The sequence below is a fragment of the Schistocerca americana genome, chromosome 8 (genome assembly GCF_021461395.2).
Source record: "Schistocerca americana isolate TAMUIC-IGC-003095 chromosome 8, iqSchAmer2.1, whole genome shotgun sequence".
In the NCBI taxonomy this organism is placed as follows: Eukaryota; Metazoa; Arthropoda; class Insecta; order Orthoptera; family Acrididae; genus Schistocerca; species Schistocerca americana.
This window is the reverse complement of record NC_060126.1, coordinates 462,382,739-462,395,291: the sequence shown is the minus strand read 5'-3', so window position 1 is coordinate 462,395,291 and position 12,553 is coordinate 462,382,739. Positions and strand designations below refer to the sequence as shown.

The 12,553-nt window shown below is 42.8% G+C and overlaps 1 protein-coding gene across 5 annotated transcripts in view; it reads right to left on the bottom strand.

The window, feature by feature from the left end:
• LOC124545468 (putative mediator of RNA polymerase II transcription subunit 26) overlaps nt 1-12,553 on the bottom strand; it is a 386,951-nt gene that overhangs the window by 312,086 nt on the left and 62,312 nt on the right. For 4 of the 5 annotated variants that reach the window (XM_047124398.1, XM_047124396.1, XM_047124397.1 and 1 more), the window contains 3 exons: nt 2,238-2,364; nt 1,938-2,082; nt 1,501-1,642 (listed from right to left, as the gene is read on the bottom strand). In XM_047124398.1, the coding sequence (XP_046980354.1) occupies nt 1,501-1,642; nt 1,938-2,082; nt 2,238-2,341 (391 nt within the window). In that variant the 5' untranslated portion in view covers nt 2,342-2,364. Of the gene's footprint in view, nt 1-1,500; nt 1,643-1,937; nt 2,083-2,237; nt 2,365-12,553 lie in introns of those variants that run through there. The other variant, XM_047124401.1, reaches the window with a different exon arrangement.

Here is a 12,553-nt window from a genome sequence, read left to right as displayed (position 1 = left end):
GCTGCCCACCCTGTCCACCAAATCATTTATGTATATAAAGAACAACAGCAGTCCTATCACACTTCCATGGGGCACTCCTGACAATACCCTTGTCTCTGATGATCATTCGCCATTCACCTTCATTAACAGACTGCAATGGGGCATTGTGTCAAATTCTTTCCGGGAATCTACAAATATGAAATCTGCCTGTTGCCCTTCATCCATAGTTCGCAATATATCATGTGAGAAAAGGGCAAGCTGAGTTTCACACGAGTGATGTTTTCTACAACCATACTGATTTGTAGACATAAGCATCTCAGTCTCAAGAAAGTTTATTATATTCAAACTAAGAATATGTTCAACGATTCTGCAGCACACCAAAGTTAGGGATATTGGTCTGTAATTTTGCTGGTTTATTGTTTTACCCTTCTTATATACTGAAGTCACCTGCATTTCTTTCCAGTCATTTGGGACTTCGTGCTGAGCAAGAGATTCATGATAAATGCAAGCTACATAGGAAGCCGATGCTATGGAATACTCTTTGTGAAACTGAATTGCGATTCCACGTGGACCTGGTGAGTTACTTGCTTTCAAACCTTTCAGTTGTTTCTCTATGCCAGGGATGCTTACCACTATGTCATCCATTCCAAAGTCTGTCTGATGGACAAATGACGATATGTTTGTATGATTCTCCTATGTGAATGATTTCTTGAACATGAAATTTAAAACTTTGGGTTTTGTTTTGCTATGTTCAACTGCCACACCAGATTGGTCAACAAGGGACTGAATGCAAGCCTTAGACAGGCTTAACAATTTTTCATAGGATCAGAATTTTCTCGTCCCAATATTCACCCCAAAGGCCCCCTCCCCCCATCAAAACATTAAGCTGCTCCTTTTATTTTGTAATCTGTAGAAGATGATGAATAAATGACTGAATATGATACAAAGTAATAAAAGAACTATGGATCATTAGACCACTTTTTGCTGGAAGACATTTCTTTAACAGGTTACCAAACGATATAAATAATTTCCATAGAAAACCTTTGTAGGAGATTTAAAACAGTTATTAATTCACTTAATGATTTCTAAACTTCATTATTTGTTATAGATGAATGCATAGTTTTTTGGGGATGTGTACTGATAAAATACTCTCAGACTTCCAGCCACATGAGTGTTTAAAATCCATGAAATCATGGATTTAAACCACTCGACATGGCTGAAAGCATGAGAAATTTTTTCCATTATTGGTTGTATAATTTTTTTTACATACATATATTTCTAGCATACCAGCAGCCACAAATATTTGCTTAAAGATATCTGACCCATATTAGCTAGTGTGTTATTTCTGTGTATATTATATTTAAGATACGACTATTAATGTGGATGTCAAAAAATGATTATGTTCAAGACTGTAAAGCTGTTATGGGCATGTAGAGAGTGTTATTATCGCCAAATAACACACATCTGACAAAAATATTTAATTTGGCAACTTTACTGTACATAAAAAATTGAAACAATCACCTCTTATTGCTTCTATTTGATTCTTCTTTGCCTTCTCTGACTCCAGTAACTTCCTTTTGTGCACAACAATTATTTCCAGCCTCTTTATACGTAACTGTAAGTTGTTTCTTTCAGGTACCATGGGAAACAAGTTATACACCGCCTGTGAAAATGAATCAACTCAATGAAAGTATCAGTACTAAGTACAGACTATTATAATGAATGTTATAAGCCTGACAAGTCTTTTTTGGGATTCATAACACTAAACTATAGGACCATAGCATAATCTCATGTTGTTATATAAATATGAGTGAATATTTAGGTTTAAGACATTTTTGATTAATTGATACTGATATGTCACTTAACTTCTCCTGTGACAAGAAAATATTTAACTACTAATTTCTGGGATATACACTTCACACAAAAACCATAAAAGAAAAAACTGTATGAACACTGACCTCATAGCCATTCCACAGCTTTTCATATTTAGTAACTATATTTTGATACCTTTCTGTTTGTTCTTCAGTTCTTATTTGTTCAAGAGTCACCTGCTTTTTGAGGTCACATCGTAGCTTTTCCACCAAAAGGGATGAATCGTTCGTGCTATAACATTTAATACAAGAAAACTTAGAGTACATGTAAGCACACAAAGTGGTTGGAAAGAATAAACACTTGTTTAAGGTAACATGGTATTCTGATTTAAAAAGTAACAAGATAGCCAACACATTTCTGATATGTCACATTGTGAAAAGTTTTACCTTTGAATACTATTCTCCACAATTCTCTGTCTGTTGAGAGTTGCTTTAATATCTTCTCTATAGGTACTTAACTGTTCTTCAGTAGCTTTAATTTCGGCACGCATTTTCTGCAGTACATCCCGCAGATCTTAAAAATGAGAATATCATACATGTTACTCAAATAAAGAAGAAAGTATGATGGAAAGAAAATGGAAACCAAATAATTTTACTTTAAAGAGCCGCTTTACTGTATTAGTGATTTATGTTTACATTTCATATTCAATTTCTTCATATACTCCATAAGTCATCCACAATAATCATTTTTGTATGCCAAATATATAGTCAGTTACTATTTAGGATATTTTTTTAATTTGCTTCCACTGTCCACAGAGAAAAACGTATAGTAAAGTTGGTGACAACTATACAATTGGCATCTATCACAGAGTATTACTAGCCATAATCCGATTATTATCAGTAGAAACAAAACTGGCATCCTATGGATCAGAGAGTGGAATGTCAGATCCCTTAATCGAGCAGGTAGATTAGAAAATTTAAGAAGGGAAAGGTATAGGTTACAGTTGGATATAGTGGGAGGTAGTGAAGTTTGGTGGCAGGAGGAACAGGCCTTCTGGTCAGGTGAACACAGAGTGATAAATACAAAATCAAATATCGGTAATGCAGGAGTAGGTTTAATAACGAATAAAAAGATGGAACATGGATAAGCTATTACTAACAGCATAGTGAACACATTATTGTAGTCAAGATAAACACGAATCCCATACCCAATACAGAAGTACAAGTTCATACGCCAAGTAGCTCCGCAGAGGATGAAGTGATTGAAGAATTGTATGAAGAGAGAAAAGAAATTATTCAGATGGTTAAGGGAGACAAAAATTTAATAGTCATAGGGGACTGGTATTTGATAGTAGGAAGAGGAAGAGAAGGAAAAATAGCAGGTGAATATGGAGTGAGGGAAAGGAAAGAAAGAGGAAGCCACCTGGTAGAATTTTGCACTTGGCTTAAGAATCATGAAAGGAGGTTGTACCCATGGAAGAGTTCTGGAGACATCAGAAGGTTTCAAATTGATTATATAATGGTAAGACAGAGATTTAAGAACCAGATTTTAAATTGTAAGACATTTCCAGGGGCAGATATGGACTCTGACCACTATTTATTGGTTATGAATGGAAAATTAAAACTGAAGAAACTGGAAAAGGTTAAGGATTTAAGAAGCTGGAACCTGGATAAACTGAAAGAACCAGAGGCTGTAGAGAGTTTCAGAGGGAGCATTAGGAAATGATTGACAAGAACAGGGGGAATGAATATAGTAGAAGAAGAATGGGTAGCTTTGAGAGATAAAGTAGTGAAGGTGGCAAAGGATCAAATAGGTAAAAATACAAGGCCTAGTAGAAATCCTTGGCTAACGCAAGAGATATTGAATTTCAATGATGAAAGGAAATAGTTTAAAAATGCAGCAAATGAAGCAGGCGAAAGGGAACAAAAAACGTTTAAAAAATGAGATTGACACGAAGTGCAAAATGGCTGTGCAAGAATGGATAGAGGACAAATGTAATGGTTTCAAAGCATTTTTCACTAGAGGAAAGATAGATACTGCCTGCAGGAAAATTAAAGAGACCTCTACATAAAAGGGAAACTGTTGTGACTCGCTGATTATTCAAAGTGCCGCCGTGCAATTACGCACGTCCTCTACGTGCGGCGCTGTCTGCCAGCCATGCAGCAGCTGCGCCACCTAAGCGGCCAGCCGAGCAGTGGCCGCTAGACTGAGACTCAGTGTTTAATCGAAGGCCGACTTGTTCACAGGTCCACTTACTCAGTGATTTATATGTGTTGTTGTGTTGTCCGAAATATATGTGTTAAATTTGAAGATTTAACAATTGGCGACGAGGATGGGATTTTTCCTTTTCACCGTTGACTCACAGGGTATCATGGCTACTGTCGAGCAGCTCTTGCAAAATCTCCTTGAACAGCAAATGCTTCTAACAGCGGCGATTCGCGATTTCGTCGCGGCGTCAAATTCGGGGCGTTTATCGTCGTTGGCTGTACCTCCTTTTCCACCTTATGACGAGACGGCGGAAGACTGGTCTGATTATGAAAAACGTCTTCGACAGCACTTCTTGGCATTTCATGTCACGGACGAACAACCATGTAAGTCTCTGTTCCTTTCCTGGATTTCACCTCAAATGTATCGGTTGTTGTTGCAATTGGCCCCTTTGAAGGATCCTGCTTCTTTGTCCTTAGCTGAAATGTGCTCCCTTCTGTCTGTCTATTTTCAAAAGCAAACGCATGTGGTAGCCTCTCGTGTTGCCTTTTATCGTTGTCAAAAACAACCAAATCAGTCCTATCGCGCTTGGGCTGCTGAACTTCACGGCCTCAGTCGAAAGTGTCAATTTGTTACTGACGTTCACAAAGAATCCTATGCTGATTCCATAGTACGGGATGCTATTATCCGGTTGGCGCCTGACAAAGAAGTTCGGCAACGTGCCCTTCAGTTGGCGAATCTGACTCTAGATGAAGTTCTCTCCATTGCGCAGTCTTTTGAAATTTCTCGCACCGCTGGGGCGCAAATAGAAGGGTGGGGTGACGTCGGGGAAATACAACCTCTGTGCGCTGTTGACGATGCATGCAGTGCGTCCCCGCCGGCCGACGTGGCCGCAGTACGCTCCCACGCGCAGCCTCGGCCTAGCCGTAAACAACCCACTAAGAAACTGCAGCAAAATCCCCGGCAACTTCCTTCATGTCCACGGTGTTTTACGAAACATTCACGTGAGGATTGTCCCCAACGTTGGACTGTGTGTCACAATTGCAAAAAGAAAGGTCATGTGTCTTCCGTTTGTAAATCCGACCGCATACACGATGTTCATGAACATGACGCTGATTCTGATTCTGTGTTGTCTGTCAATTGCACTTCTTCCCTTTAAGGGAAGTTATTCCTCACTGTCCAAATCCTTGGTCGAGATGTTCGCATGCAAGTGGATACCGGTTCTGCTGCCACTATAATTAATTCTCAGACGTATCTTCAGCTGGGTTCTCCACTCCTGTCCCCTGTCACTCGGCAATTACGGACGTACAATAAACAGGAGATTTCTCTCTTGGGACAGTTTCATGCTGAGGTATCTTACAAATCCGTCGTTCGCACTGTTCCCATATTTGTGGTCGACCAGAGCAACGCAGAAAATCTTTTTGGTTTTGATGCCTTTTGCGTTTTTGGGTTCTCCATAGATGACTCTGTCAATGTTGCCTCTGACGCTATTCCTTATGCTCAACTGGATTCCTTGTCGACTAGATTTTCGTCCCTTTTTTCTCCTGGGTTAGGCCGTGCAAACGACTTTGAAGCTCATATCACGCTCAAACCTACTGCTTGGCCTAAGTTTTTTTGGGCTCGGCCCATTCCTGTGGCCCTTCGTGATCGGGTAAAACGGGAGTTGGATCGTCTCACTGCTTCAGGGGACTTGCTTCCTGTCACTTCCAGTGAGTGGTCCTCTCCTGTTGTTGTAGTTGCTAAGCCCAATGGTGATATTCGTCTCTGTGCCGATTTCAAAGCCACTGTAAATGCACAATGCCTCATCGACACTTACCCTATGCCCCGTCCTGAAGAACTGTTCACTAAACTCGCTGGAGGACAGTATTTTTCTAAAATTGACCTGTCAGAAGCTTATCGTCAACTTCCTCTCGATGCTGCTTCCCGGCAGTTTCTGGTCCTTAACATGCCTTTCGGCCTCTATCAGTACCAACACTTGCCATTCGGGGTTGCTAGCGCCCCTGCTATTTTTCAGCGATTCTTGGGACAATTATTGCTCACTGTCCCGGGGTGTATCAATAACATGGACGACATAGTTGTCACTGGCTCCACCACTGAAGAACATCTTCAAAATCTCCGCACACTTTTTCATGTCTTACAGATTGCCAGTCTTAAGTGTAATCTTCAGAAATCACAATTTGTTCAGGCATCTATCACGTACTTGGGGTTTCAACTCTCTCAGGATGGTATTCGTCCGCTTCAGCAAACTGTCGCTGCGATCGATGCCCTTCCTCGCCCTACATCTGTTAAGGAACTGCAGGCCTTCTTGGGGAAAATAGCATACTATCACAAGTTTTTACCATCTGTGGCGTCGGTGGCTCAGACGTTGCATCGCCTGTTGCATAAAAACGTGCCTTTTCACTAGTCCGCGTCATGTGATGCGGCTTTTCGGAAATTAAAGACTATGCTGAAACAGGCCCCGTGCCTGGCTACTTATCGACCTGGCCAACATCTTGTTCTTGCCACAGACGCCTCTCAATATGGGGTCGGTGCAGTCCTTGCGCACCGTTTTTCTGACAGTTCAGAACAACCCATTGCTTATGCCTCCAAAACGCTCACGGATGCCCAACAAAAGTATTCTCAAATTGAGAAAGAAGCTTTGGCCATCATTTATGCTCTTCATAAGTTTGGTGTTTTTCTCTATGGCTCAAAATTTCATCTTGTTACGGATCACAAACCACTTGTTTCCTTGTTTCATCCATCAACGTCACTTCCCGACAAGGCTGCGCACCGCCTCCAGCGTTGGGCTCTTTACTTGTCCCGTTTCAATTATGAGATTCATTTTTGGCCAACGGCTCAACATGCGAATGCTGATGCTTTGTCTCGCCTTCACATGGGTCCTGATCAGGCATTCGATAGGGACGAACTTTTGTGTTTCCACCTGGATGTTGCCGAGCAGCGGGTTGTGGACGGGTTCCCCATCACTGGGGACAGGCTGGCGGCTGCTACGGGTTCTGACGCTACCCTCTCCCGGATTTTACACTGTATTCAGAAGGGTTGGCCAGATCGCCCGTCCGCTAAGACTTATGATCCGTTGCGAAACTACTACACTTTGCGCTACCGCCTCACGGCTAGGGATGGTGTTATCCTCCTCTCCACTGACAATGTTTCGCCGCGTGTTGTGGTACCTGCGTCTTTGCGTGCTTCGGTCTTGCGCCTCCTTCACCAGGGGCACTGGGGTGTGTCTCGCACAAAATCTCTGGCGCGCCGTCATGTGTACTGGCCTGGCATCGACTCTGAAATAGCACACATGGTCGCTGCCTGCGGCCCTTGTGCGTCACAGGCCGCTGCCTCGAAGTCATCTTTGTCACCGTGGCCTTCGCCTGAGAAGCCCTGGGAGCGCATTCATGCTGACTTTGCAGGACCCCTTTTAGGTACTTATTGGCTCCTCGTAATTGACGCCTACTCTAACTTTCCTTTCATTGTCCGTTGCACGTCGCCTACCACCACGGCAACCACCAGTGCTCTCGCCCGCATTTTTTCTTTGGAAGGCCTTCCCTCTACTCTTGTTACTGATAATGGTCCGCAATTTGCCTCTTCCGACTTTGCGGATTTTTGTGCTCGTCACGGCGTTACGCATGTCACGGCCCCGCCATTCCATCCACAATCCAATGGTGAGGCTGAACGACTGGTCCGCACATTTAAGGCTCAGATGCAGAAACTTCTGACTTCTTCTGCTGCTGATGATGCGCTTCTCCGGTTCCTGGCGTCTTACCGTTTCACCCACATGGGTGATCACAGCCCGGCTGAGCTGTTACATGGCCGACAGCCCCACACGCTACTTCATCTTCTGCAGCCTCCCACCTCACGGCCGCGGGTGCCTTCACTTGGCCGGTTCACCGCCGACGACCTCGTCTGGGTACGGGGATATAGCAGGCGGCCAAAATGGAGCCCGGGCCGCATCTTACGACACCATGGCAGACGCCTGTATGAAATCCAGACGGACATGGGTGTTGCAGTGCGTCATTCGGACCAGCTTCGGCCTCGGGTGCCAGCAACGCCTGTTCCAAATGCCACCGCACCACCTTTGGCTCTACCTGATGCTCGGGATCTTGGCATCTCGCAATACTCACAACGCAGCCCTCTCACCGTCATCGCGATGCCAGCACCAGAACGGACGCCACCAGGAGACATGCCCATGCAGGAACCGGAGGACCATCCTCTGTCAGCGTGCATCTACTCGCCTCCTCCTCCAACTGACGCCGACACATCGCCCAAGTCTCCTGTCATATCAACTGGACTTGCCGCAATGGGCAGATTGGTGCATGGGGCCCCAGCAGATTCGACCCCTACGTCTCCTGTCATCTCGACCCGTTATCATCGGGGACACTTCCGTCCATACGGGAAGCCTCCTCCTCGAGACTTTACGGCGAGTCAAACAACGCCTATGGACGTTAGCCATCTCCAGGACACCTCCATCAAGACCAGTGCAACCATTTCAAAGGGGGGGAAAGAGTTGTGACTCGCCGATTATTCAAAGTACCGCCGCGCAATTACGCACGTCCTCTACGTGCGGCGCTGTCTGCCAGCCATGCAGCAGCTGCGCCACCTAAGCGGCCAGCCGAGCAGCGGCCGCTAGACTGAGACTCAGTGTTTAATCGAATGCCGACTTGTTCACAGGTCCACTTACTCAGTGACTTATATGTGTTGTTGTGTTGTCCGAAATATATGTGTTAAATTTGAAGATTTAACAGAAACAGCTGTGTGAATATCAAGAGTGCAGTTGGAAAATCAGTCCTAAGCCAAGAAGGAAAGGCAGAAAGCTGGAAAGATTATATAGATGATCTATAACAGGGAGATATACTTGACGGCAATATTATGGAAATGGAAGATGGCACAGACGAAGATGAGGTGGGAGATACGGTACTTTGTGAAGAATTTGACAGAGCAATGAAAGACCTACATCAAAACAAGGACCCAGGAGTTGACAACATTATGTCAGAACTACTGATAGCTTTGGGAGAGCCAGCCATGACGAAATTGTCCCAGCTGGTGTGCAAAATGTATGAGACAGGTGAAATACCTTCAGACTTCAAGAAGAATATAATAATTCTCATTCCAAAGAAAGCAGATGCTAACAGGTGTGAAAATTACCGAACTATCAGTTTAATATGTCACATTTGTAAAATACTAGTACAAATTCTTTACAGAAGAATAGAAAAACTGGTAGAAGCCAACCTCAGGGAAAATTATTTTGGATTTCAGTGACCCTATGACTTACCTTAGAAGATCGGTTAAAGAAAGACAAATCTACGTTTATAGAATTTGTAGACTTAGAGAAAGTTTTAGACAATGTTGACTGGAACACTCTCTTTCAAATTCTAAAGGTGGCATGGGTAAAACACAGGGAGTGAAAGGCTATTTACAATTTTTATAGAAACCAGATGGCAGATATTATTATAAGAGTCAAGGGGCATGAAAGGGAAGAAGTGATTGAGAAGGGAGAGAGAAAGGGTTGTAGCCTATCTCTGATGTTAGTCAATTTGAATATAGAGCAAGCAGTAAAGGCAACAAAAGAAAAATTTGGAACAGGAATTAAAATCCTGGGAGCAGAAATAAAAACTTTGAGGTTTGCCAATGACACTGTGATTCTGTCAGAGACAGCAAAGGACTTGGAGGAGCAACTGCAAGGAATGGTTAGTAACTTGAAAGAAGAATACAATATGAACACCAACAAAAGCAAAACAAGGCAAATGGAATGCAGTTGAATTAAATCAGGTGATGCTGAAGGAATTAGATTAAGAAATGAGACACTTAAAGTAGTGGAAGAGTTTTACTACTTGGGCAGCGAAATAAGTGATGGTGGTCAAATGTAGACTGGCAATCGCAACAAAAGCATTTATGAAGAACACTGAGTATAGACTTAAGCGTCAAAAGTCTTTTCTTGGAGTGTAGCTGTGAATGGAAGTGAAAGATGGATGATAAATAGTTTAGACAGGAAGAGAATAGAAGCTTTTGAAATGTGTGCTACAGAAGAACGCTGAAGCTAGATGGGTAGATCACATAACTAATGAGGAAATACTGAACAGAACTGGAGAGAAAAGAAATTTGTGGCACAACCTGACTAGAAGAATAGGTCAGTTGGTGGGACACATTCTGAGACATCAAGGGATTTCGTATTGGAGGGAATTGTGGAGGGTAGAAATCATAGAAGGAGACCAAGAGATGAATACAGTAAAAAGATTCAGAAGGATGTAGGTTGGAGTAGTTACTTGGAACTGAAGAGGCTGGCACAGGATAGAGTAGCGTGGAGAGCTGCATCATCAAACCAGTCTTTGGACTGAAGACGACAACAACAACAGCCCTATTTTTATATATATATATATATATATACCATCAATAATAGGGCTGTTGTTGTTGTCGTCTTCAGTCCAAAGACTGGTTTGATGCAGCTCTCCACGCTACTCTATCCTGTGCAAACACACACACATATATATATATATATATATATATATATATATATATATATAAAAAAAATAGAGGGAAACATTCCACGTGGGAAAAGTATATCTAAAAACACAGATGATGTGACTTACCGAACGAAAGTGCTGGCAGGTCGATAGACACACATACAAACACAAACATACACACGAAATTCAAGCTTTCGCAACAAACTGTTGCCTCATCAGGAAAGAGGGAAGGAGAGGGAAAGACGAAAGGATGTGGGTTTTAAGGGAGAGGGTAAGGAGTCATTCCAATCCTGGGAGCGGAAAGACTTACCTTAGGGGGGAAAAAGGACAGGTATACACTCGCACACACACACATATCCATCCGCACAGACATACAGAGACAACATCAAAGCTACTGCCACACCAGCCATCATAATAAACCAGCAGCCAAGTGTCATTTTCCTTTCCAGCAGCCCACACCAAATAACAAGAAATATTGACACTGTCAGTACTTGTGGCTATCCAACACATCTGAGCCAAGCTAGTGTTTTCCATGGATTGAGACATTTGTATGAAGGTAATGCACTGTGTACATACCTGGTGGCCTGCGCTTCAAGCATGGCCATTTTACCAACAAGAGAGAGAGAGAGGCGCGTGGCTCAATACTGCCCACAGTTTGCTTACCTCCACATTCAGTGGGTGCAGAACAACAGTGGACTTAGGATTCCAACGATCATTAGACTGGTCTTTTGTGTTAGCTGAAGGGTCTGATACCATTTTGGGCACAAATTTCTTGCATTATTATGTACTTATGTACAGCACAACTCTGGCTTAGAAATGAAACGATTGACATGCATCTACATCTACATCCATACTCTGCAAGCCACCTGACGGTGTGTGGCAGAAGGTACTTTGAGTACCTCTATCAGTTCTCCCTTCTATTCCAGTCTCGTATTGTTTGTGGAAAGAAAGATTTTTGGTATGCCTCTGTGTGGGCTCTTAATCTCTCTGATTTCATCCTTATAGTCTCTTCGCAAGATACGCGTAGGAGGGAGCAATATACTGCTTGACTCCTCAGTGAAGATATATTCTCGAAACTTCAACAAAAGCCTGTACTGAGCTACTGAGCTTCTCTCTTGCAGCGTCTTCCACTGAAGTTGGAGTTTATCTATCGCCTCCCTAATGCTTTCGCAATTATTGAATGATCCTGTAACAAAGCACGCTGCTCTCCGTTGGATCTTCTCTATCTTTTCTATCAACCCTATCTGGTACGGATCCCACACTGGTGAGCAGTGTTCAAGCAGTGGGTGGACAAGTGTACTGTAACCTACTTCCTTTGTTTTTGGATTGCATTTCCTTAGGAGTCATCCAATGAATCTCGGTCTGGCATCTGCTTTACCGCCAATTAATTTTATATGGTCATTCCATTTTAAATCACTCCTAATACCTACTCCCAGATAATTTATGGAATTAATTGCTTCCCGCTGCTGACCTGCTATATTGTAGCTAAATGATAAAGGATCTTTCTTTCTATGTACTCACAGCACATTACACTTGTCTACATTGAGATTCATCTGCCGTTCCCTGCACCATGCGTCAATACGTTTCAGATCCTCCTGCATTTCAGTACAATTTTCCAATGTTACAACCTCTCGATATACTACAGCATCATCCGCAAAAAGCCTCAGTGAACTTCCGATGTTATCCACAAGGTCATTTATATATATTGTGAATAGCAACAGTCCTACGACACTCCGCTGCGACTCTTCAATCCAATCACACAATTGGTCTGATAGTCCATATGCTCTTACTTTGTTCATTAGATGCATTTCGGCAAGGTTTCCAAAACCAGCACCATGTCCCTTACTAACCCCATCAAATGCCATACTTCAGCAACAAAACAATGTTGCACCACCTCATACAGTGCTTACAAATGCAGAAGGGTTGTAATTTGATCCTCCAGAATATACTCCTGACAATCTTTCACAGTTGAGGAATAACTGCCATATTTTGCAGTCTAGTGCTTACGATCAGGAGCTGCTTGCAATATACAAAGAAATTTGTCACTTCCACCCATATGTGGAAGCAAGACCATTTGTAATTTATACAGACCACAAGCCCATTACTTT